This window comes from Salvia splendens, chromosome 3 (assembly GCF_004379255.2).
Source record: "Salvia splendens isolate huo1 chromosome 3, SspV2, whole genome shotgun sequence".
Taxonomy (NCBI): domain Eukaryota; kingdom Viridiplantae; phylum Streptophyta; class Magnoliopsida; order Lamiales; family Lamiaceae; genus Salvia; species Salvia splendens.
The window spans coordinates 6,779,000-6,805,870 of record NC_056034.1 but is presented as its reverse complement, the minus strand read 5'-3'; the positions used below and the strand labels follow the sequence as shown (position 1 = coordinate 6,805,870).

At 43.1% G+C, this 26,871-nt stretch overlaps 3 protein-coding genes across 3 annotated transcripts; all 3 read right to left on the bottom strand.

Annotated features, from left to right (window-relative positions):
- Positions 1-761: 761 nt before the first annotated feature.
- LOC121796485 lies at positions 762-2,180 on the bottom strand. The gene has a single exon (XM_042195326.1). It carries the CDS (start codon positions 2,178-2,180, stop codon positions 762-764), a length of 1,419 nt encoding a protein of 472 aa, XP_042051260.1.
- A 6,533-nt stretch (positions 2,181-8,713) lies between these two features.
- Positions 8,714-13,107, bottom strand: LOC121794623 (cellulose synthase-like protein D3). The gene is made up of 4 exons (XM_042192874.1): positions 12,980-13,107; positions 11,647-12,569; positions 10,747-11,554; positions 8,714-10,667 (listed from the first exon to the last, which is right to left on the bottom strand). Exons 1-4 carry the CDS (start codon positions 13,046-13,048, stop codon positions 8,907-8,909), a joined length of 3,561 nt encoding a protein of 1,186 aa, XP_042048808.1. The 5' UTR covers positions 13,049-13,107; the 3' UTR covers positions 8,714-8,906.
- Positions 13,108-14,411: 1,304 nt separating this feature from the next.
- Positions 14,412-17,441, bottom strand: LOC121797281 (TOM1-like protein 1). The gene is made up of 4 exons (XM_042196040.1): positions 17,379-17,441; positions 16,456-17,025; positions 15,470-15,700; positions 14,412-15,103 (listed from the first exon to the last, which is right to left on the bottom strand). The coding sequence occupies exons 2-4, from the start codon at positions 16,972-16,974 to the stop codon at positions 14,690-14,692; spliced, it is 1,164 nt and encodes a 387-aa protein (XP_042051974.1). The 5' UTR covers positions 16,975-17,025; positions 17,379-17,441; the 3' UTR covers positions 14,412-14,689.
- Positions 17,442-26,871: the final 9,430 nt, after the last annotated feature.

The following is a 26,871-nucleotide window of genomic DNA, read 5'->3' as shown; positions in this document are numbered from 1 at the left end:
TGGTATGCAAGCAACATAAAACACACCAAAAACAAACTGAAACAAAAGAATTAAAAGATACCTACTAGGGGTTACCTCCCCTACAGTGCCTTTGGTTATCGTCGTTGGCTCGACGTCGTCCATGAGCTGCATCATGTCACGCCATAAATGGTGGGTTTGGATTTTCTGTCAATCTTGGAAGCATATGATATAGCCAATCTCTTCTTCCACCAAGTATTTTTCAGAGCTCCATCAGAAATTTCAGTTTCCACTTTGGATAAATTTTCAGCTTTTGTTTTCTTCACCTTCACTTTAGGATTTGATGTAGTCTCTTCTTTAGAAGTTGATCCACCACATGAACCAAACATCCATTGCGGTAAAGAAAAATCCCCAAATGTGGACTCAATTTCTTGTGCCTTTTGGACCTCTACAACGTGCACAGCTTTGCACTCTTTCTTCATAACAAGTTCTTCTTCCTCACGACTCTTCATAGCATTGTAGATAGATAGGATGTGACGTTTGTTACCCATATGAAGAGTGAGCTCTCCCTTTGCCACATCTATCAATGCTTTTCCCGTTGCAAGGAATGGGCGCCCCAGGATAAGCGGTATATTCACGTCTTCTTCCATATCCAATACTACAAAATCGACGGGAAAAATGAAGTCATGTACCCTCACAAGAACGTCCTCAACAATTCCTTTAGGATAGGTGACGGTTCTATCTGCCATCTGTAGTGTTATTGTTGTCGGCTTGAGAGTGCCGATCTTCATCTTTCTGAAAAATTATAATGGCATCAAATTTATGCTCGCCCCCAGATCACAAAGTGCCTTTGTCTGTCTGTCATTTCCAATAACGCATGAGATGTTGAAACTCCCAGGATCTTTAAGCTTGGCCGGTAGCTTTTTCTGAATTATGGCACTACAATTTTCAGATATGTTCACCGTCTCATAGTCAGTCCACTTCTTCTTCTTGGAGAGCACATCTTTTAGAAACTTTGCATATGTAGGCATTTGCTGTAACGCCTCTACCAACGGGATGTTGATGTGCACTTTTCTAAATATGTCAAGAAACCTAGAGAAGTGATCATCTAGCTTCTTCTTCTGCACGCGCTGTGGAAATGGGATCTTAACCTCAGCAGGGGGTGCAGGTATCACGATGCTTGCCTTGGGAGGCGGCACCTCTTCCACTGGTTCTTCTTCTTCCACCACCTCTTCTTGAGAGATTTTCTCCTTCTCTGCAGGCAAGGTTGGGCCATCATAGCTCTTTCCACTCCTAAGATTAATGGCTTTGCAATCCTTACAGTCTTTAGGATTGACAATTGTTTGTGACGGAAATTGGCCCGGTTGATGCTGAATACCCACTGCCTGTGAAATCTGGCTCATCTGGTTATCGATGCTCTTCATGTGAATATTAAGGTCATTCACATTAGCTTCAACCTGCACTAGCCGTTTGTTGGAGTCCTTCATGCACTCTCCCGTTTGCTTCATAAAGGCCATTAACACATCTTTCAGCTCATCCTTCCTCGGTTCTATGATTTGGCCATTTGATACCTGGAATCCGGGTGGTGGTTGCAGGGCATTATTTGGGTTCCCGTATGACAAGTTGGGATGCACCTTGTTCCCATAGTGATTGTAATTGCCTCCTCCTTGGTTGGGGTGGTAATTGTTGAAATTTCTGTTGTTGCCACCTTGATGAACGTAGTTTACATCTTCGACTCCTTGTTGCATCTCAGTCCCAAACTGACTTGTTCCCATATACCCAAGCTTGTCAGTTAGAAATTCCAGCTGCTTGGATATTGCATCAATCCTATCATTATCGGAGGTGGATGCCACCCTATATGATTTTCCTCTGTCGTTTCTCCATCCATCATCATTTGAAGCTACCCTCTCGATCACTTCAAGTGCTTCAGCTTCCCCCAATTTCAAGAGAGATCCTCCGGCGCTCATGTTCAGTTCACGCATTGCTTCCAGCGTGCCTCCCCTGTAGAAGGTTAAGATCTGTTGTCCCGGAGTTAGCCCGTGATTGGGGCATCTTCTCATCAGCTGCTTGAACCTTTTCCAAGCCTCCATGATATTCTCCTGAGGGTGCATCTTGTATTGAATGACCTCAGCTTGGCGTTTGAGTGCCTCGCTAGGTGGATAATATTTCTCCAAGAACAGCTCCACCATTGCATCCCATGTAGGCACAGAGTTAGGACCCATGCTGTCATACCAGTCCCTTGCCTCATCTTTCAAAGAGAATGGGAATAATCGGAGGCGGACTTGCTCATCTGTGACCCCATTCGCCTTCACTGTGTTGCTGATCTGTATGAACTTGGTGAGGTGCTTGTTGGCATCTTCTGAACCTGTCCCACCAATGCGTTTGCTTCTGCTCTGTCTATCAACCCCGGTCTCAATTCGAAGCTGTTGGCCGCTATCCCCGCATTGTTGACTGGTGGATTAGCAACCTGTCTGTAGGCAAATTGATTTTGCACGGGCACTGGCCTCACATTCTGTTCATCCAATTGCCTCTGCATGGCAACCAGCTGTAGACGGAGTTGGCGGATGACAGGATCCTCATTGTTGTTCTCCTCCCCGTTATCCATTAGAATTGGAGAATGAGGCTCGTACTGGATAGGTGATGGAGGTGGAGATGGACTGGGTGATGGAGTTCTCTGGATAGGAGAAGGTAGTCGCCTATGAGCGGGTGAAGAAACCCGATTCCTTTGGTTTAACCTTCTCTGTGCGTTCCTCCTTCTGTTGGTTGCTTCGATCTCGGGATCGATAGGCTCTAAAGGTGGACCTTTAGAACGCGTGTGCATACAACCTGAACAAGGAAACACATCTATTAGAGCACTCAAAATAAAAAGTAAAAATAAAGCAAGTAAAATCTAGACTAGTAATCTCAATTATTATCACGATATTAAGCTATAATGACACACAATTGTCCCCGACAACGGCGCCAAAAACTTGACTCGACTTATTTTAACACAAGTGATACCCGCAAGTGTACGGGGCTAGTGTAGCAATTAGTAAGCAAGAGTATCGTATCCCACAGAGACAATTTCGTATCAACTTAACTACCACGAACAAAGATTAACTACTATCTAGACAATCAAGAAGTGTTTGGTTTGTTCTAACAACTAATAAAAGCATATAATAAGCAAATAATAACTAAGAACACGGAGACACGGTGAGAAAAGATAATATGGAGAAAATTGCAGAACTCAAGGATCCGATGCACAATTCTAAGCTCTTATCCAATCGATTTGCCTTACCTTTTGGTGTCTCTAGAGTTACTAAGCCGACCATAATTATAGATTAAACCCCCTCCCGAGGTGAAAAACCTGTAGATTAGGTGCTAGGATCGAAGTCCCCTTCTAATCCTAAACTCCTAACTCCCAAAAGCTCGATTAGGTCAATGACCTCACTCAAAACCTCAACTCTCCCGAGTTATATTGTATTAAGGTGTGAATTATTCTTATTTCCGGATTAATTATTTCATCTCCCGATTAATCTAATTAATCCTACACAATCAAGTGGTGATCAAGCAATTGAAAGGAATAAACTCAAGAACAATCAAATAACTACAAGAGCAAGGCAAGAACAAAATCAATCGGATAAAAACTATGAAATTAGTGCATCATCACCAAGAATTCTACAAGAAAAGTTTAGCTACTCATGTTCATAAAGGAAGCCATGTTCAACACAAAGTAATCCATCAAAAACATAAAATAAAGATACTAAATACTCCTGTAAGATCGATCTATGGAGTGAAGCTTCAATCTTTCGATGTGGACTCTTCAATCTTCAAATCTCTCTCTCCAAAGTGTTCTTGAGGGTATTTGTGTGTGTAGGGGCGGTAGGTGTGGAATCGAATGAACCCTAGGCTTCTTCTCCTCTTATTTCCCTTCAAAAATCGCGTTTTCAGCTTTCAGACGCGTCAGACAATCCGACCCGGCCGGGTTGTATTTTTGAACTGGAAATTAAACCCGGCCGGGTCACCATTTTAGGACAGTTGCTGGATTCTGGCTCAACCCGGCCGGGTTGTATTTTTGCACTGTAAATTAACCCGGCCGGGTTACCTGTGCGCGGCTTTCGTAGATCGGTCATATCTCTCTCATCCGAACTCCGATTAGGGCGTTTGAGATACCCACGCGAAGCTCTTTCGAAGACGAAGAGAATGATATGCAGTGGGTGTTGATTGGACTTCAAAATCTCTAGAAGAATTGTCTCAAACCAAGGCTGCTGCATATCCACCTATTTTACACCTTTTTCTACACATTCTTAACAAAAAGGTCAACATACCAACATAATAGAGAAGTAGATATAAACACGCCTAATAATAGACGAAATATGATCACATTCATACAAAACCACCCTCTAAAATCATGTAAAATCCAAGTATGTCATAACTGAACCTCTATTATATAAAATAAATCAAATGACCACTCTTGAGCCCTTTTTGGACCATAAATAAGTATATGAAGTTGAACTTGTGGAGGTGCAACATTCCTTCAAGCAAGAAGACTTTTTTGATGGGAAAAATCATAAATCTATTCATTTTCTAGTATAATAGAAAAAAGAACTCGATTTATTGATGGAACTCACTCCAACATCACTCGTGTTTTCAACTAAAGGAAGAAACATTGAACGTCTCCAAAGAGCAAGACTTGATCGAGACACTAAGTTACAAAGAGACTAGGATGAGTCAATCATCCAAATGTGTGCTAATTTTAACATTTTGAATCTGTAATGAAAAAATTCTAATACTGAAATTATGCATTTTAATGAGTATAGTACGCTATAAACTATATGATAAATAGATATTTGCCGTTGATAAATTTTAACATTACTACTCCATAATGTTTGTATCATTGTATGTGTAAACTTCGATGTGTTCTTAATTATAGCAAACTAGCCAGTGATAACGTTGATAAATCTTGCATTATTGGCGGCAGTAATATCACAAGGAATTTCCCCAGCTCTTGCAATAAAAATTGGTAGATGGGTCGTGCATATATATCGATTTAACAAATATGGGTGCAAATCTCGTGTCAGGAAATTAATTTCATAGGAATTGAAAATGCAAAGACGTGTAATATGACTATTATAAAAAATATTATTGGCAGGCAGAAGGTGGAAACTAATACGTTGGACCGTTTATTATAATAATGGAGGCATTATTTGCATGTTAGATGTATCATATCAAAATAGATTTTGACATTTCCAGAAATACACCATACTTTGGTAATTTCATAATTGTCATTAGAATCGTTATATTTTAAATTTTTAATGCATAATCTATAAATTAGTTTGAGAAATATAATAATGTTAAGTGGATTTTTTAAAATTAATTAATTAATCTTAAAGGGTATCGTCCATAGTTATGATAGTTATTTATCCCCAAAAAATATACTGTATCAAATTCCCATATATTTGTCTGTAATTATGGTAGTCATTAGATCTCTTAAAACTTTCACTTTTCATAATTTTGTAATCAATAATATTAATGAATATTTTGAGATATAAATCATATATGTATGCAATATTTCAGACTATTTTCAACTATATTGATTTTCCATTCATCTTTATCGTTTGCACTTTACATTGGCATAAATGATTGTACTGACATTCATGAATACTCAACGTCTCAACCCATATCAATATCAGCATCTATGAATATCCATTCAACTCTTCATAAATAGAGACATACAACATCAAATTCATCAATTCACCGATTGCGCTAACAACTGGAACAATAAATGCTAGTAATAGTATGATACTAGTCTATTATTATTATCATTTTGTTTAGATATATTAGGTATTTACATATCTTTTCATATATTTTATTCTTGTTCATTAAGTTAGGGTAGTAGTTATAGTATTATAAATAGGATAGATTGTTATCTTTTTATTCATTCAACCAATTAATGAAATCAGTATTTCGCCCAACTTGACTTGAATCACAAAATTCTATTTTTCTATCGCTGTCGACGAGAACCTCTCTCGCGCCCAGCACCCCCTCTGCCAGACGTCTTCGCCGACCCAAACCTCTTGGGCGCTCGACGACTACGGTCTCTGTTTCTTGATTTTGTGTGGAATTCGACGTTAAGGATTTAGGTTCTTAACAACTGGTGTTGATACGAGTCTTATACTATTATTATTTAGTTTAGATATATTAGGGATTTGCATATCTTTTTCTATATCTTTGTTTTCTTGTTCATTAAGTCAGTAGCATTATAAATATGAGTCATTTTTATCACTTTATTCAGTCAATCAATATATGAAATTATCATTCTTTTGGCTCAATTGAGTAACAAACAAGAAACATCTCCTAAGGTTGCCGACGAGGCTGATCTCGCGCTCAACCGCCCCTTTTTGCCGTCCAAGTCACGACCCAACGTTGGGCGCTCGACAACGACGACATCTCGTTTCTTGATTTTGTGTGGAAATCGACGTTAAGGATTTAGGTCCTTAACAACTGGTCCGCCGAGCTCTAGCCGCAGGACAACACTACTTCTGCAACGCCCGACGGGAAGGATTCCCGCGTGCCGCGTTGAAGTCAGATGATCATTATCCACCACAGTCACGCTTCAGTCCGTTAACATGTCATACGACTACGCCGGCTATCGCCGTCGTCAATACGATTTCCCTCAGGCTACACAGCCATTTCGTCCCTACCATCCGGCCCAACCTCGCCGTGTAACCAGTTGGAACCCTCCGAGCATCCGGGTGGAAGTACTCCGCCCGCCGTCGTGGCCTGATCCAGAATCACCCTACTTCTCACACCATTTGGATCAACCTGATCGTAGCCCACGACCGAGATACCAGCACATCGGGTACCGCGATCGCGCGCAAGACGCTTGGCCCCGACACCGCGGCGACTACGTCGAGAGGGGTGGCCACCTATCTGATCGCGGAGAGCATCAGACCCAATTAGGGTTTGATCACTACCCGACAACCGCAACGCAGCGGCACCGCCAAACGTGCTGGGACCCACCGGCGCAACAGCAGGACCGCGGCTACCCGACCGTTGACCGGCCCCGACGCTCGGAGACGTGCTGGGACTGACCTCGCCCTCGGGAGGAGGTGAGAGCGCGAGTCCAGCCCGCCTCCCACCAACCCCGCTACTCCACCGAAAAGCCAACGCGGGACCTGTACAGTCTGCCCGCACGTGTGACCAATCAAACTCCGGAGCAGCCACGCCTGCCGCTAATACGGGTCTCCCAGGCGGAGAAGTCAGAACGGTCCAAGTTGGGTCTCTGCTGGCACTGTCCCGAGAAATGGGTGATGGGACATGTGTGTAAACAACGCATTCTCTGTTATGCGGATGATGGGGAGGAGTTTGAGGAGAACATTCAAGATGAGAATTTAGCCGAAGAGAAAACTGATAATACTCCCACGATAGTATTCGGTGATGATGTTCCCAATGACATTACCGATGTTCACAATGATGGCGCTCCTCTTGATGTTCCAAACAACGAGTCCCCTGGAGAGTTCGTCAAGAACAAAGGGATTGTCAAGAACGACAATGAGTCACCGCAAGTGCTCGTTGGGGTATATGATGAGAAGATTGGTGAAAAGGAGGAGACATTGTTAGAAGATAAAGAGGAGGATGGTTCTATTGGTGAAGTTGAGAAGATAATCGCATCGTTCAATGTTGCTCAAATGTCATCGACGGAGGTTACGAATTGTTGGTTTAAGAAAGGAAGTGTTTGCACTGGTGTAAGGATAACTGCCTATTTCTACGTGGATTTCTTTGATGGCAATGTCCCAAGTATTTTTCATCGTTCGACATCACTCGACGTCGATACACGATTCATCCCTCCGTGCAATGACACGCCATATTTGAGCATTCTTGGAGGTGATAAAGGGAGACATTCAGCTGTTCGATATGTGTTTGATCCAGGAGGAGAAGTCTAGCTAAAGCTTTTGCTTTTAACTCTCGTCCTTGGTTCGTGGTTCCCACCTTGAGGACAATGTGGATTTTAACCATGGGGGAGTTGATACGAGTACTTCTAATATTATTATTTAGTTTAGATATATTAGGTATTTGCATATCTTTTCATATATTTGTTTCTTGTTCATTAAGTTAGGGTAGTAGTTATAGTATTATAAATAGGATAGATTGTTATCTTTTTATTCATTCAACCAATTAATGAAATCAGTATTTCGCCCAACTTGGCTTGAATCACAAAATTCTATTTCTCTATCGCTGTCGACGAGAACCTCTCTCGCGCCCAGCACCCCCTCTGCCGGACGTCTTCGCCGACCCAAACCTCTTGGGCGCTCGACGACTACGGTCTCTGTTTCTTGATTTTGTGTGGAATTCGACGTTAAGGATTTAGGTCCTTAACATAGTACTACATGCTTAATACGATAATCTCTTATACCGTATAGTAATTAAGTGATTAATCATTTGATTAATATGATGAACATGTCCCAATGCAGGCTCAGCCACTCAGTCAACGCCGTGACACCTAACAGAATTTCCCCTGGTGCAGATATATATAACGTTGCTGAGGAAGAAAAGGCGTTATTGACCCGGAATCATAGACCTCGTCTGAAAGTGCTTGAGTGGCCAATGGCGGCGGCGGAGAGGCTTCTGTCATTGGGCATCAAGAAACAGCTTCATACATCTCGCATGAGGCGTGATTCTAGGTGTTTAAGAGATGTCAAATAGTTGAACATTTGTTTCGTTTTAGGCTCACTAGATTAATTAAGATTCAAAGAAAAAATAAGAAACAAAATTATTAATAAAAAATACGAGGAATGTATCATAGATCACAAAAAGCTGATTCTTAAATCCATCAACAACTTGTTCATTTCATGAAGAGTTGATGGCATACATCTAAATCAAAGCAAAACATATAACAAATAAAAGAATGGAACCATGTGTGCTTCTTTCTCTGTGCAGTGTAGTTTATAGTATCTCGAAAAAAATGGCTAAGGAAACTGGAAAGAGCCACCGATCTGGTTAGTTCCTGCAGGGGGGTTTATGGCCACCCAAAGCAGAGATATGGTGATAGCAATGAGCCCGGACCACACGTATACGATCGTCGGCGTTCTCCCCTGTCTCCCCATCAGCCCTTTAGCAAATGGGTAGAGATGCGCCAGCACCCAAAAGCTAAAGAAAACTCCCCCCAACAACCGGCTCCACTGCGGTATCACGCTGTATATAGTTCTGCTTATACCCACTGCTATGGCAATCAGGTTCACCATTATGATCACAATCGGCGGGATCATCAGCGACGTCCACTTCACCACGTACAGGTCAGCGAACTCGTCTTCCTCGTCGTCCCCTCCTGACTTCGACGTTAGAGTGAACGATATCTCGACTCCAGCGAAGATCTTCAGCAGCCCTTGGAATACTGCAGCCAAGTGTGCACTAGTCCCTCCAATAAGCCAGAACTGCTCGTTTCTCCACCACTCTTCGAGCTCGATCCCCGACCACTTTACCTCCAGCACGGCCAGCGCACACAGCGTGACCGTGATGATGAGGAGGTAGACCAGGAAGGTTACGTTCAACGTCTGGACGATGAACTGGCCCGAGAAGAGGGAGAGCGCCGGGAGGAAGCAGTAGACGATCAGGAAGATGGATGTGAAAGGGTAGATTCCTACATTGAGGTATGCAATCCTCTGCAATGCCTTCATTTTCGATGTTGCTAGCAAGGCGTTGTTCCGGGAGAAGAAGATCTCGACTGATCCCGTTGCCCAGCGGAGGACCTGGTGGAGCCTGTCTGTTAGGTTGATGGGGGCGGTCCCACGGAAGGCGTCACGCTTCGTCACGCAGTAAACTGACTTCCACCCCCTGTTGTGCATCCGGTACCCTGTCACAACGTCTTCCGTGACAGAGCCGTAAATCCAGCCCACTCGCTGACCCCATTCCGTCTTGTCCTCGTACCAGCACGAGATAACGCTTATTGCCTCTGCTACAGTTGATGCATCAAGGAGGTCACGGGGGATGGTTAGGGCGCCAGGAGGGCGCCCGTTCTTCACGGATGGATGGTCGGCTAACGGGCGGCCTTGGTACTCAGCCACCGGGATGGAGTCGATAAGTACATTTGAGTTTCCAAACATCTTTGGATCAAGGGAGAGGTTCATCTCTTCATCGTCAGAGTAATCCCCCATTCTCAACGACTTGTTCTCCTCCGGTGTATGAGCCACTGAGGAGTGCTTCCTGCGTCGGCCACAGCAAGAGCTGAAGAAGCTCGGGCTATGCTCCTTAGTACGGGGCGGATCAAATCCATACAGGGCAATCCGTCTGAAGAGGCACCCCGTTCCAACATAGACCGGACCTTGTAACCCGTCTAGCGCTCGCATGTTTCCATCAAAAAACACGGTGTTTCTGTTGGCGTATCGATCAGATGGATCAATGCCCTCGAATCTCTGTGGGAACTGGACGTAGCAGATTCTGTCGCCGCCTCTATCCATCATGAAACACATCCCTTCCCTCATGGCTTGGGAGTTATAGATGTAGTGATCACAATCAAGGTTGAGAATGAATGCACCATTAGACATGATTGCTGAAGCTCGAACCAAAGCATTCATAGCACCCGCCTTCTTGTTGTGGTCGTAGCCAGGCCGCTTCTCACGTGAGACGTAGACAAGCATGGGAAGGCGAATGTCAACGTTAGTCAGGTCATTCAACCTGTACTCCTCACCATCCCCACAAAGTAGCTCATCACTTGGAGGTTTCAACATCACCTATCATCACCAAGAAAAACAGTTAACAATTTCACAATCACAACGCACTCGTTTCACTTATATAAGCATGGATATATACCTGTATTATCCCAGCATGATCGCCCTTGGTGTGCTCGGGGGTAGGATTCAACCAAGTGCCAGGCCAATGTGTTCCATCTGCCATCCATGTAGCTTTCTTGATCTTGACAACCTCGAGGGGCTCTTCTTCCTTCCTCATCCTCTGCTCCTTCATAACCTGAAGTTCTTCCCTAGCATGATAGGCATCAGAGCGACGACGAATGGAGTCTGGCAGGCCGTTGATTCGGACCTTAAACTCGTCGTACTCACGCTTCACTCGTCTCCGGTCTTTGACAAAGTCCTTGAGGATCTTGTTCTTGTAAGGGTCCTTCTTCAGATTGAAGTAAGACTCAGGATTCCTCGGCTCAATGTTGTGCTTGCGACAGAATGGAACCCATATATTTGCAAAACTCGCTGCTTCCGCCATGGCCTCAAACGTCAGAAGCGCCCCTCCGTCATCAGAGACATAACAAGCAAGCTTTTCCACAGGATAATCAGCTGCTAATATGGACAAAATGGTGTTGGCGGTGACGAGAGGCGGCTCCTTCTCCGGATCTGCTGTCGAGACAAAAATATCGATGCCCGGGAGGTCAGACTTCCCCGTGGGATTGCTTGGATCACGTGTCTCGAATTTCTCCTTCAATACATTGAGATCAGTAGCACGGTTTATAGGGCATAGCTTTGGTAGTTGGTCAAGAATCCAAGAAAAGGCAAACCATATCTCACAAACTATAGACATCCCCCACAGCCACACTGCATCGGTGTTGGGATGCCCGATTCTCCATGTCAAGAAAAGCGCGAGAACAACCATTCGGACAGCCACCAGAAGCCTGCAAGGACAGAACAAGCACAGAGTCTTTCATATCCTCATAAGCAATTGTTATAAGAATTTATACACTAAGAAAAAGAGAGAGAGATGTACCGATAAGGGCTTATGACAGCTGCGGGAATCTTCAGCTTTCGTGTAAGCGGCCTCCACGGTTTGTTCATCAGCTCAGGAGGCTCGTACGTGTCGCCTTCTTTCCCATTATCAAAGCCACTCCCATCAGGCCATATGGCATTGCCATAACCATACGTGCCCTTGGTCTCAAACAGCCACCTGTTGTGATCAAACTCCCCAGTCTGGCTCTTCATCAGCAGCGACGACTTTGTTGACTTCACCAACGACAGCCTCCTCTCCATCTTCTTCGACCTCCCACCCGGCCCAGGCAGCTGAGGCAGAGACCTCCAGTTCTCCATCGCTTCATCCAGATCCGTAGTCTTGTACTGGTCCTTGCACCCGGGGCACGTCCCCTCCCCTGTCTTGAGCACGTCTATGTAGCAGTCCCGGCATATCTTGAAATCACACTCACACGGGAGAATGTCATCCCCCTTCTCATCACACATGGCCTTCCCATCACAACCGTTGATTGCACAAGATGATCCCTTGACACCGGCCATCTGTGGATGGTTAACGTCCGAGTCAATGACTTTATCCATCAAATGTGCCCTTGTTATACTGTTGAACCCGCCCGTGAAGAGCGAGTTGGACACGTACTGCTCCTCAACCTTCTGTGCAACAGGCTGGTTATCCGGGGTCGGAGGCATCTGCACCGTGTAGTTGAGGAAGTCACTGCTGCCAAGCTCGCTGTCGAGATCATCCCTCGAGTAGCTCACATACCTCCCAGAGGAAGTCCTTCGTGCAAACGTGACACGAGTTTGTGGAGGCAAGGGAGGCTTGTTGTTGTTCGGGTCCAGCACATCAGATACAGCTGATAGATCTGATCTGCTTGTTTCAAATGGTTTTGATGCCATTTCAGCACCAAAACCTCGCCACTTCAAAAAAAAAGAGGGTGGAGTTTGAGCCTGCAACAAACATATGTTGTGTTCATAGATGAATTAATTGGATAAGGTAAATGTTGTGACTTGTGAAACCGAATGTGGGAACCAACAATAACGGAAGGGTATAACAGAAGTGAATGCAGAATTAAATTCAACCAAAGTCCAAAACTATTAATCACACAAGTAATTAAAAAGTGCTGCTAAATTTTAGGTGGAATCACAGCATCTCAAAGCAACCAACACACTCGAAATCCATTAGCATCAATACTCTTTTTAAACAAAAATCAAATGCAAGAGAATTGACAGTCAGTCAAAACAGCATGAATTTTAGCAAGATAAAACCATTTCAAAACCCCCCATACTAAATCCTTAATGATCTTTATACACATATATTTGTATCGAAAAAGGAGAATTGTGATGAAGATCATACATACCTCAGACAGGGTGAGGACAAAGGAAAGGAATGAATTGTATGTGTGAAGAAGTTGGGTTGTTATAAACATTCGTGTAACAGAAAGAGGCAGAAACGAATCCGCGTTTTGCGCAGAGTTGACAACCCGGATTCTGCTGTATAAAGTAAAATTGAACTAAATGAATATATGCATTCTTTGTTTTGTTTTTTTAGTTGGACTTAAAAGTAAAAAAGACAGAGGAAGGAAATAAATGATTTTTTTTTAATATTTGTGTTTTTCTTAAACTTTAGTGTTTCCCTAACTTTTTTAATTAAATGATACTGTACTCCATTTAACTCACCAATTGTTGATAGTCAATTTTAGATGAAAGAGTTAAATATGGATCAAAATATATTTAAAGATCAGAAACTATCATAATAGTATATAGAAATATTTTGGATTTTAGTGTTTATAGAATTTCATAAGTTTTTTCCATTTTTTGTTCTTTTTTCCTACTTTCGGGCCGTATCTCTTAATTATCCGTTTTGCTGCTATACTGAAAGTAATCAATCTGATAATATTAACATACTAGTACTATATTAATTTTGTAAAGAAATACAGTTAAAAGTAATAATGGATGTATGATCCGATGCTGAATAATTCTCTAATAATTTCTTTTAAAAAACTTTACCATCGCATTGGGCTTTTAAGATAAGATCGAATATATAAATTGAGTTCATAAATTTTAATGTACGTTTATAGAGTGGCCGCATCCCATAATTTGAGTGAAACACAATAGCATCATTACCATCACTTGCGGCGGCAGTGGTTAAGTCTCAATTAAACCGAAATCAGCGGAAAGACAAACCATCAAATATATTCCACTTTTTATCCTCTCTCAAAAGGGATTTATTCATAAAAGTATGATTTTGAACAAGATTTAGTTTATACTAGGGAGGGGTGTATTCGTGAATCGTGAACCAAGGATTCGCCATTACCAAAAATAAATATGGATGGTAGCTTAGTATTTAATACTATACTACTATTGTTTTCTCTGTAGTCGAACACGTAAATACCACTATTAATGCGAATCGTAGTCCCGAATGGTAATAAATTAATCTTCGACGTGGAGACTCGTTCTTCATCATCACGTTTGTATTTTTGTGAGAGTGCATTATAGATGCACACAACTAAGCAATAGGAAGATTGAGATATAGTGCATGTCACGTCCATTTTTTCTCACCAAAACATGCCAACGCCCCCCTAACTTGTCTACACATTCAATACTATTTTATAATGTTAAAATCTAGAATCAAGGAAATCCGATATTCTCCCACTCCTACCAATCATTTGTTTCCACATATATAGATTCACATCTGTTAAACCATATTCCTCTCTCTCTCACACACACAATAGCAACAATGCGACCCCAAAAGGCACCAACAATGAAACCACCACCATAGGACATGAGGTGTTTAATGAAACCAATGTTTAAGTTAATGAAGATGTACCAAGCAAAAATTTCTCACTCAGTGAGATCTTGAGACATCAATAAATAGGCAATGAACGTTCTAAAACATCAACAGGATCCAGTTTCGGAATCGAAACAAGGTAAGATAGATGCAAAGAAATGAATTTGTTTCTTCCTCTAGTTATGATCTAAAATAAGTTAAGAAGAGGAAGGAAAAAAAATGAAAGAATGTTGACACTGACCAAGCGTAAGAAGCCTTGTGATATCGAGTGCTCATGCATTCAATGAGCAACTGGATCATCATTTGTAGGCTGCTTTTCCTTTGGGGCTTCTGGTGAATTACCAGATGTATTTGCAAAAATCTTGTTATCAAGATCATCCATCAAGTTGGTGCTCCTTCCACGGGCTCCACTCTGATCATTGTGTTGTTTTCTGATCAAAGCTTCCTCTTCCTCTGCACCAGGAAAATCATCAGGTTCGACAGCCACAGGTACCAGGTTTGGCTGTGGTGGTTTCTGAGGCGTCACCACAGGTTTTTTCATGTCTTCATATTTGGATAAAACTTTTTGAATCTCGTCATTCACATTCAGTGCTTCAAATAGCAGCGCCTCATTATCACCCGCAGATTCAATAATCATCTGAACACTGTACTGAGACTCACGACATTGCCTTGACAGGGTGATGGTTACGTCATCCTGCATAAGAAATAAAAAAGATAATACCAGGAGGCAGAAAATGGTCATAATGCCAATTTTCCATTAAAGTGGTCAACAGATGCATCAACCTAGATCAAGCTAATTGCTGCATGCTATCTGTCATATATCAATATACTGAAACTACCACTGCTGATAAATTTATTAACCAAGTTGATGATGCCCATTTTGGTCCCTTGATAACACCACATGCATAACAAGTCCATGATCAAAATGAATGCACTTAAAACAATAGTAATGTTATAGAGAGTTCGACAAGCTCTTACCTACAACCAAGAGAAGAACATTAACACTGTAAACATAGATACAGACTAAGAGATATATCAGGTTCAAAATCAGTAGCAGTACCTGAAGAATATCTTCCGGTGGGGATGATGACAAAACAGAGTTCAGAAGCTCTATACTATTTCTTGCCACATTCAATGCTTCCTTCGTTTGTTCAGCTGAAAATCTTTGCGCAGGGAATTCATTACGAAGTTCTAGGGAATCAGGAGCTGCCACTGACCTTGGAGGAGTAACTAAATTACCGAGATTCTCAATATCGCGAGGAGGGAACCGTATGCCCCTTGCTATCAAACCCTGTCATGGTAGGAAATGTAATAAAAAGCAAACAGGAGAATCAGAAGTTGAATACGTCTGAAAATCAACATTCATGAACATGTTTTCCCTCACTACTGGTAACATCTGAAAGTGATTTGAAGAGACCAGAATTCCTCAAGCCAGATGAATAAGTCTTGGCAATCTATCATCAATCACTGACATAAACGATATATTAAAAAAAGCTACTGTTGCTCCAATTACTGACATTCTTATATTAGAATTTATATCCTTATATATGTGAGGGAAATATTATTACAACCAGTACATGTCTAAGTTTCTATTTTAGCAACAAGTCAGTGTAAAAGATCACATCTATTACTACTTGAGATAGGAAATCCCATACCTAAGTGTGGAGAATGTAAGCAAAAGTAAAATGAAGTTTTTATTCAGTGCCATGTAAGCAGAAAACTAACTGAACATTATAATGATATCAAAAAAGACCTACCTGACATATACAAGAAACATTACTCGTAGTACAAACGCACATTGTGTTATATTTGAAATTTTATATCAGTGTAAGACTAAACTTAAAAACATATACTCCTATCAGGTACCATGAAAGCATAGAACTCAAACTAATCACTTGATATTCGAAAGCCATTCATTAACATGTTTGTGCTGGTAGTATTATAAAATAGGTTGAAAGTCCGGGATAGAATACAACACAAAAGGAAACAAGTGTGAAAGAAATATCATGAATAAATAAATCAGGCATATCCAAACTGCAGGATTACCTTGTAAGTCTCTTGATAGACAGGCAAATAACGCAACTCATGTGAAGACTGCCCCCACGATTCAATCAATAACAAAACCTTGTTCCGGTTATTGGCCACAGTCAGAGGGTCATCAATCAACTTCACCATCTCATCAAGCACCCTCTCAGCCGCAACCTCAGAGAATGCCCTATCGCAGTTCTTCACGAAGGTCTCAAGCAGCACCAGAGTCAAGTACTGAACCCTAGGGATCTTGCACATAAATCTTTTCTTTATGCCCCTAATGAACTCCACACTGTTCACCCTGCCACTGCTGATCATGTCGCAGAGTTCGAGATTCGTGGCCCAGTCAGGTTCATCCAGAGTCTCAGCCGTGGCTTCCTCGATCAAATTGTCTGTCTGACTAGGACCTTGGAAAAATTCTTTCATTTTGAAACTCATTGAGCTCATTCGAGCACTGAGCTTTTGCCCCACCTCAGACCCCCCAACCTTCAACCGCTCGCCTAATTGATTCACTTTGTCCTTCAAATTGTCACTCATTTTTGCATAAATTGCTCTCTACACCCTCAGATTCTTCAAATTTTTTGAAATCTTATAAGAGAAAACATAGGAAAATCACATTTTGAATCACAATAAAAAAACCTTACAATTTTCCCAACCTCATATTTCTTTCAATAGCAGGCAATGCTCGTATATTTGTATATAGAGTGAGAAACAAAGATAAATCAGACAACAACAAAAAACGACATTTCCAAAACTAAAACCAAAATTTACTAAATTACAACAAATTATGAGATCTAGAAGAAGATAACCGTTTATGCTCGATTTTCAATGATACGTCAATAATGCTCACAGTTTAGATTACACACGAATGAATGATCGATCATAACGACGATGAACAATTCAAAATGATTAAAAGAATTTAAACAATTTTAATTGAGTACCTTGATATTGAAGGTCTGGACTCTGGACTGTGATCACTCAGTCTGAAAACTGTGCGTTCTAAAACACTCCTATCTAACAGATAAAATAAAATTAAGTTTTATACTACAAAATAGGAGTAATTACTTTGTGAAAAGTAAAGGTTTCCATTTACACTTACACCCATATTATTTTACTGTATCTATTAAAGTCCATCTTTTTTTTAAAAAATTGTTATAGTAATTGTTTACGTTATTAGTCAAGAATATATGTTTTGATAGTTTTGCCTTATTATCCTCAACATGCGAATTGGTGTATTTTAGGCCAAAAATTAATCAAATCACTAAATTTTAAGTATCAGCTTAATTTTAGTTCAATTAGTCAATTGCGTTTTTGTTATGAGTGCACCCGCTCTTAACGAAGAATCACCGTCCTACGGTTGAACAACACACGTTCCGGCGTCCCAACTACGGGGATCGGCGGCTATCAAACGAAGGCTGGCGCGGATTTCCTTCCGTCGGCAGCAAGAGAGTTCAATTAAGTGTTGCGCAAGTTTTGAGGGCAAAATAGTTCTTCATTAATTGAGTAGGGAAAACAATGAATAAGCCCTATTTAAGACTAAAACCCTAGGGTTGGTTCGACCTAATCCTATACGTCGGGAAAGAACCAACAAAGAAAACCCGACGGAGCTTATAAAACGCTCGACCCAAAAACAATTCGAAAAAGGATAAAAATAACGATAAAAGGAAAAAACAAAAAAAAAACAAATAAAACTACTGTTCGGCCCATTGAGGCCTTTTCTCAAGCAGCTGGGTCGCTACTTGGCGACGTAGTCCCGGTAGCGTCCCGGTGCTTTGATTTCCCTTCTCGGCCTCAGTCTCCTCTCCGAGCCCTTGCTGATGATCTCCTCCGATGGGTCCTCCAATCCTCTAATGTTTGCCGTCTCCTCTAAGCTATCGGTTGTCATCTCGGTCGTATCTCCATTACGAGGCTCCCCTGATATGCATGCATCCGCGATGCTTGCGGCTTCCTCTACGCTTGCTGTTGCCGGCGAAGGTAATATCAGGGGTGGCTCGGGCCTATCTCCGTTCGTGGGTTCCTCTACTGTGCATGCCTCCGGCGCGTGCGTAACAACTCCTCCATCCTTAGAAACTTCCTTGTCCACAAGGGAGAGGTCAGGGTACTGCTTCAATATATCCGCCAGAGGTTCCCATGACGGAGAATCAGATCCGTCAGACCAACGAACCAATACATGCTCCACTGCTGCTCCGTTGTGCCATAATATTTTCGAGTCCAAAATGGCCACTGGCTGAGCCACTGGTCGATTTCCCACGAAGTTCTGGGGTAGGGGAACGATTGGGTCATCCTTCACGAAAGCACGCAACAGGCTCACGTGGAAGACGTCATGGACGCGGCTTCCTTCAGGCAGCCGTAGTTTATACGCCACGGGGCCAATTCTCTTCACAATCTCGAATGGCCCGTAGAAACGCCTAGCCAGCTTTGCAGAGATAGGTTTCGCCACCGAATGTTGCCGATACGGCTGTAGTTTCAGCCACACGAAGTCTCCTACCTCGAATTCGACGTGCCGGCGATGCTTATTAGCCGATGATGTCATACGCTGCTGCGCCCGCAACAGATTCTTGTGCAGCTCATTAGCAATTCCCCTCGTTCCTTGATCAGTTCGGCCACTGTAGGAGGTGTCTTTGCTGAAGGCACAGATGCTACCAACAATGGGGGTTCTCTTCCATACAATGCTTTAAACGGAGAGGTGCCTAGACCCGCGTGGTGAAAGCAATTGAGGGCCAATTCGGCCCACGGAAGAAAATTGGACCACGTGCAGGGTCTATCCGACGTGAAAGCCCTTAGATACTGCTCCAGACCCTTGTTCCGAATCTCGGTTTGACCATCCGATTGGGGGTGATATGCCGTAGTGAAATTCAACTTAGTCCCGCTAAGACGTAGTATTTCCTCCCAAATCGCATTCAGAAACACCGAATCCCTGTCCGAAACCAACGTTTTTGGGAACCCGTGATGACGAATGACGGTGTTGACGAACAAGTGAGCCACCCGCAAGGCGTCGAAGCGAGTGGATAGAGCCGCAAAGTGGGCATACTTGGATAGTCTATCAATGACCACCATAATAGTAGTGTACCCGCGGGATTGAGGTAAACCCGTGATGATGTCCATTGAGACGTCGTCCCAAACTTGCGATGGTACTGGAAGGGGTTGCAATAGTCCAGTCGGTTTCTGCGTCGAGTACTTGGTGGATTGATATACCGCACACGCGTCCACAAAATCCCGGACGTCCTTTCTCATTTTCGGCCAATAAAACCCTGCTGCCAGTAAACGAAAGGTGCGCTCATGACCTGGATGGCCCGCTATTGGCGTGTTATGATGTTCCTCCATCAACAATCTTCTCATCTTTGACGTGGAACTGACCATGATCCTCCTATTAAAATAAATCAACCCGTCGGCGATCGCGAATTACGGGGGTGCCTTTCCGGAATTAATCTGCCTCGCGAGTTCGATCAACTCCCTCTGAGAATCCGTCTCTGTCCGCAAGGCGTCGAGCAACCTGGGAATAGGGTGTGCGACGGTCGCCAAGCATGCGGCGTCCCCCAGCTGAGCCGCCTGTTCATCATGTTCCCGTGTCTCCTGAGGCGGCTCATTGTCCTCACGCCTAGACAGCGCGTCGGCTGCCCGATTCAAGGCCCCTTTCTTGTACTCGATGCGGAAACTGTAACCCATCAACTTCCGTACATATAGTTGTTGGTCCGGGGTCTGAACAACCTGTTGCAACAGCTCCTTCAAGCTCTTCTGATCGCTGCGAATGACAAATTCCCGCCCCAACAAATACTAACGCCATTTCTGTACTGCCTCAACGATTGCGTAAAGCTCCTTGTGGTAAGTCGAGGTGACTCTGCGACGAGGACCCAACTTGCGACTAAAATAAGCGATTGGGTGTCCCTCTTGAATTAAAACTGCGCCAATCCCCACGTCCGAAGCATCTGTCTCGACGTAAAAGGTCTTATCAAAATCCGGGAGGCGTAACACCGGGGTCGATGTCATGGCCAATTTCAACGCCTCAAACGCGTCGGTTGCGGCCTGGGTCCAAATAAAGGACTCTTTCTTAAGCAGATCAGTTAGCGGAGCAGCAATCACGGCGTAGTGTGCCACAAATCTTCTGTAGTATCCCGTTAGGCCTAGGAAACCCCGCAAGTGCTTCACATTTCGCGGGACTGGCCAAGCCGTCATTGCCTCTATTTTACGGGGATCTGCCTTCAACGTTCTCTTTGCAATTAGATGGCCCAAATACTCAACAGTCGTGCAGCAAAACAAACATTTTGATAATTTGACGTAGAATTGATTAGTGCTAAGGAGCGATAGTACCTCTGTCAAATGTTCGCAGTGGGATTCCAACGTGGGGCTGTACACCAAGATGTCATCAAAGAAAACAATGACGCACCGTCGCAAAAGAGGCTGGAAAATACTGTTCATCGCCGCTTGAAAGGTGGACGGGGCATTTGTCAGGCCGAACGGCATCACCAGGAATTCGAAGTGCCCATCATGGGTTCGGAAGGCAGTGTTAAAAATATCGGCCCCGTGCATCCGTATCTGATGGTAGCCTGAACGCAAGTCTAGCTTAGTGAAAAACTTCGCTCTACCCAATTCATCAAACAATTCATCCGCGGTGGGTATAGGGAACTGATCGGCCACCGTTGCTAAATTCAAGGCCCGATAATCGATACAAAAACGAAAGGTCCCATCCTTCTTCCGAATTAGAAGCACTGGTGAAGAGAAAGGGCTTTGACTGCGCTGAATTATGCCCTGCGATAACATCTCCTTAACTTGCCGCTCGATTTCATTCTTCTGGAAGTAAGGATAGCGGTATGGCCTCACATTGACCGGCTTAGAGCCCGGAAGTAAGTGTATTCTGTGATCAAATTGGCGAGGTGGGGGCATACCGCATGGTATATATCAAACACCCCCTTGTGGGCCTCAAGTACCCGGCGACACTCCTCCGGTAGGTCCGACGGGAGTTCTGAGTCGGCTGCTGTGGTCTGCGACGTGTTTTCATCATGTCCCAAGGCGGTGATCTCGTAAAATTCATGAGCTGACGAGGATGACGCCAACAATGCTAGGGAGTGTAACGAGATCTGTCGCGGGCTCGGTCTGCTTCCCTGTATTGTAACATGTACACCACCCCTCTGGAACTCCAAGGTCTTACCCACAAAGTCCGCTGAAATCCTGCCCAACGACTCCAACCAGTCCATGCCTAATATCACGTCCCATCCGTGCACGTCGAGGATGTGTAGGTCCGTCAGAAAATCCGTCCCCTGGATAGCCAATTTCATCCTCCTCGAAATGTGTGAACATACTATCGACGCTCCGTTTCCGATGTAGACCCGGAAGGGTCGAATGCGTGATAGCTGCAACTGCAAGGTCTCTGCGAAACGGGAGTGTAGGAAATTGTGTGTACTTCCTGTGTCGATCAAAATCCTTACTCGAGTGACCCCAATCTCCCCTATGACCTGGAAGGGAATGGATCGATTGCCCCCTGTGAGGGAGTGGAGGTGAGAGATATCCTCCGTAATCAAGTCCTCCTCATGTTGCTGATCGTCCTGGCTCTGGGCCGACTCTTCCCACTCGGGATCTCCCACGTAACACAATAATCGGGTCGTGCACACATGGCCCGGTGTGTACTTCTCCGGGCAGTGCCAGCATAGTCCTTTTCGCGATCGTTCCGACTTCTCCGCATTAGACACGCGAATAGGTGTCGCGCGAGGACGCTCCTGCTCTTGACCTGGTGGGTTCGGTTTTGACACGTGGGCAGACCCACCTGGCGGTTGGGAGGGCAGCGTTGTCGGGCGGGTATCCTTTGAGGGCCATTGTCGTCTCTGTGACGATGACGACTGTTGAAATCTGTGGTCCTGGTTGGCTGCTAAACGCAATGCCAATGCCATCGCTTCTGCCAATGTCTGCGGCTGTTGGAGCTCTACCTTCTCCTGAATGGGCATCTTAAGGCCATCGATGAACACCGGGATTAATATATAATCTGGGACTCCTTCCACCCGATTCAGATATTTTTCAAATGTGTCATGATACTCTGCGACGGTCCCCGTCTGAACCAATTTGGCCAACGACCCAATATAATTTCTGAAACTCTGCGGATCAAATCTGTGGCGAACATCCTCCAAAAACTCCGGCCAAGTGACATACTGGTTGTTATTCCGGTAGTTAAATATCCATTCTGCGGCCGGGGGGTCAAAGAGCATCACCGCATAATGGAGACGGTCCTCATCCGGCATCAAGATGTGGTCGAAATAGTACTCCACTCTCGAGATCCAGTTCATGGCGTCCGATCCGTCGAAGTGGGGGCTCGCATTTTTACCCCATGATGAGTCTCCGGACCATATGATTAATGAGGTCTCTCCCTGGCCGCTGGAGGGTCCCAACACGACGGCTGGCGACGTTGGTCCCGCCATCCCCTCGCGCGCGTCGTTGGTGAGTCCCAACTTGATACCCGACGAGGCTGATAGGGAGCCATTCTGTTATCATAATTACACTCCGGCATCCCAGCAATCCTTCTCCCTGGATCGTCCCTGCGGCCAAAGCTGCCCCGTCGGCCTCCCCTGGCACCCCTCCTGTCACGAAACCCTAATATACGTTGGCGAGGGTTTCCGCCGCGTGGCGCCATATCGAGCTCCCTATAAGCCGCATACTCCCGATCCTCCGAATCTAAATCCTCGTCTCCCGCGTCAATATCTTGTGCTTGTGGCGACTCCAAATTCTCCACCCGTACCTCCAATTGATCAAAGCGTGCCATGATTCGATCAAAGCCCTGGGTGATCGGGTCGACCCCACCCGTATCAGACCACTGGCGCCCCGCCGCAGGCAATTCCCCTCTCAGCGGCGGCCTAGATGGTTCTCCCACTTCGCGACGATTCGCCAGCGGTGGGCGGCGGTTCGATCCTAGTACCAATTCTTGCGCATTCCCCCCAGTTAGAACCAGTGGTGATCGCTGAATTTCTTCCGTTGTGTCCATGAGTTCAATGGTGAAAGCACCAGTTGTTATGAGTGCACCCGCTCTTAACGAAGAATCACCGTCCTACGGTTGAACAACACACGTTCCGGCGTCCCAACTACGGGGATCGGCGGCTATCAAACGAAGGCTGGCGCGGATTTCCTTCCGTCGGCAGCAAGAGAGTTCAATTAAGTGTTGCGCAAGTTTTGAGGGCAAAATAGTTCTTCATTAATTGAGTAGGGAAAATAATGAATAATCCCTATTTAAGACTAAAACCCTAGGGTTGGTTCGACCTAATCCTATACGTCGGGAAAGAACCAACAAAGAAAACCCGACGGAGCTTATAAAACGCTCGACCCAAAAACAATTCGAAAAAGGATAAAAATAACGATAAAAGGAAAAAACAAAAAAAAACAAATAAAACTACTGTTCGGCCCATTGAGGCCTTTTCTCAAGCAGCTGGGTCGCTACTTGGCGACGTAGTCCCGGTAGCGTCCCGGTGCTTTGATTTCCCTTCTCGGCCTCAGTCTCCTCTCCGAGCCGTTGCTGATGATCTCCTCCAATGGGTCCTCCAATCCTCCAATGTTTGCCGTCTCCTCTAAGCTATCGGTTGTCATCTCGGTCGTATCTCCATTACGAGTCTCCCCTGATATGCATGCATCCGCGATGCTTGCGGCTTCCTCTACGCTTGCTGTTGCCGGCGAAGGTAGTATCAGGGGTGGCTCTGGCCTATCTCCGTTCGTGGGTTCCTCTACTGTGCATGCCTCCGGCGCGTGCGTAACAGTTTTGCACTCCAGTTTATTGTGTGTGCTACATTAACTTAACAAACAAATTAAGTTAAAAAATTGAAATAAATAAATGAATTTGTAAATAAATTATCTACGAATTTTTATGCAAATATTATTTTATTTTATTTAAGCTGCGCCTGTTTATGTATTGGAAATTCAGAACAAATCAAAATTGACATTCACTTTTTTTTTAAAATTAAAGATGTTAATTAATTTCCGTGAAATGAACATAATTCATGCACATATGCTATGTGCTGGGAGTAGCTAACATTTTTAATGAAAAAACACAAATCAAATAAATATAGTATAATATTATATATGAATAGTTTATTAAAATACACCTTTCGAATAATGTCTCAATTGTCATTTTGAGATGTCCACAATTTAAAGTATTACTTACTTTTTTCTATTTTAGTTAAATGGTCATCACAATTTTTTCACTTATGTTTTTTCATCTAGTTTCATTCACATATCATTATTAAATTTATGCAAGTCAAAATAGAACTATAGATTAGAAGTGAGGAGAATATAAAATAAATAAAAATCAAATATAAAAGAATGACTAAAACTATAAACCTCAAAATGTATGAAATACTTTAATTATTCATAAGAAATGTAAAAGAAAAATGACAAAATATTATGCTAATATGAATCCTATTATATGCTTCATTCGTTTATACTCTCTTTGGTCTAATTAAAATAAAGTATTTTCTCAGATATGAGATTTTATGAATTACTAATAGTAGTAGAATTATTTTGAATTATTTTGTGTGGCCGATGTAAAGAGAGTGATGTTTACATTTTTTCGAATATGTCACTTAGAATAGAATATCATGCAGAAAAACGGACTCCTATCAATTATATTAAGAGACAGTATATTAAGAGCATTTTGGTAAGGAAGAAAAATAAATTAAATATGATAAAGAACACACATATTTGAAGTTATTTTTTATTATATAATTTCAAGATAGATGAATCAATTCATCCGATTTGCCTATAAGTTTATAAGAGCATCCGTAATGGAGATGTGGAGGCGGGTCGAGCCCCGCCCACTGAGCATTGTAAGCAAGGCGCTCAGTTCACGGGTAAAAAGGGAAGGGAGTGGACTTTTTTAATTTGAATAATAATACTAATTATTATATAAATTTAGAATGAAAATAATTTAAAAGGGTGTGGACTTTTTTTAATTTGAATAGTAAAACTAATCATTATATAAATTTCGAATGAAAAAAAGTTAATTTTAATTTTAGGAGCTGTAAATCTTACTAATGGGTTCTTATTTATAAATTTTTACAATTTATAGAATTTGTATTTTTTATAATCTGTAATGAAGTAATTTTGTCATATACATATTTTTATAAATTTTAAATTAAAAAAAAAGAATAAAGAGAATATAATGATGTTTATAGTTAGGAATATGTGTTAATTAAATGAGTATTCATAACATTAAAAATATAGTTAAAAACGTTATAAACAATAACAAAAAGAGAAATGTACTAGTACTTCTCTTAAGTCTCAACCCACTCTCTCTTGCCGTCTCATGTTCATGCCGCAACCGCTGCCACTACTGTGCGTGTGGCGGCTTACCGTCGCACTCCATCCCTCTATCTCTTGATGTTCTGTTGCCACCGCCCAAGATTCAATTTTTTTCATTGTTTTGTTGTAATATTCTACCACCATGCCATGCCCACCGCTGCTTTGCCTCCTTTGTCGGCATCCGAGTTCCGACCAGTAAGGATCACCTACAACAAATCCTACTACACACACAACATGAGTGATGGACCCCACCATCACTTATCAATATTTGTGTGTGTAGTAGGAGATGTAGTAGGATTTGTTGTAGGTGAGCCTTAGGAGCGTCCGACAATTCTTAATTCAAGTATTTTGATCTAATGTTCAATTTTGTATAGATTTTGTTAAGTTCATGTTCTTTTTTCTACTCTACTTATAGAGATTTAAATTTGGTATTGAAGGATTTGGGAAGCCATTATTTTTCCATTGTCCATATGCAGCTCTTTTGGTTATTTTTTTTACTTCCTTTTCTTTTGCATATATATATTATTACTCGCTTCGTACCCAAAAAATATACACTTTAAGTTCGGCACGAGGTTTAATGCAAAATTGGTAAAGTAAGAGAGAGGTAGAGAGAAAAAGTAATTAAAGTATTTGTTAGTTTCTGGAGTACAAGAGATAAATTGGGCGTAATACAACCCAAAAGAAAGAATACAAATGAAGAAACTGAAACGAAAATGGAAAAATCGAAACAAATAAATCGTATGTAGACGCTAGCCGAGTCGAGGAGTCTTCTTTTAGCAAGACGAGATACGGCCTGGTAGTGCTCTCGGATTAGCGTTTCGTCCCCAGAGATAAAACGACTACGTCTCTGGTGAAGCAGCACCGCTATCAGCAGAGCTCCGGCGAACTGGATGGAGGAGATGGCAGAGCTTCGACAGAAAGACAATGCAGGGAAAGAGCTTATGCTGTGAATGCTTTTTGAATTGGTGTGGAATGCATGGGATGACTAGCCTATTTATAGGCTCGGTCCACTGCAGAGGTCAACAGTCATGATGGTTGTCATCAGTAACCACCGAGCGTTACAATGCGTTACAAACCGTTACGGAGCTTGGAGAGGATGATCCTGGACGGGCGTATCGGGACACGCTGCGCGTCTAGGTGCGTTTACGACGTGGACTTCATCATGTG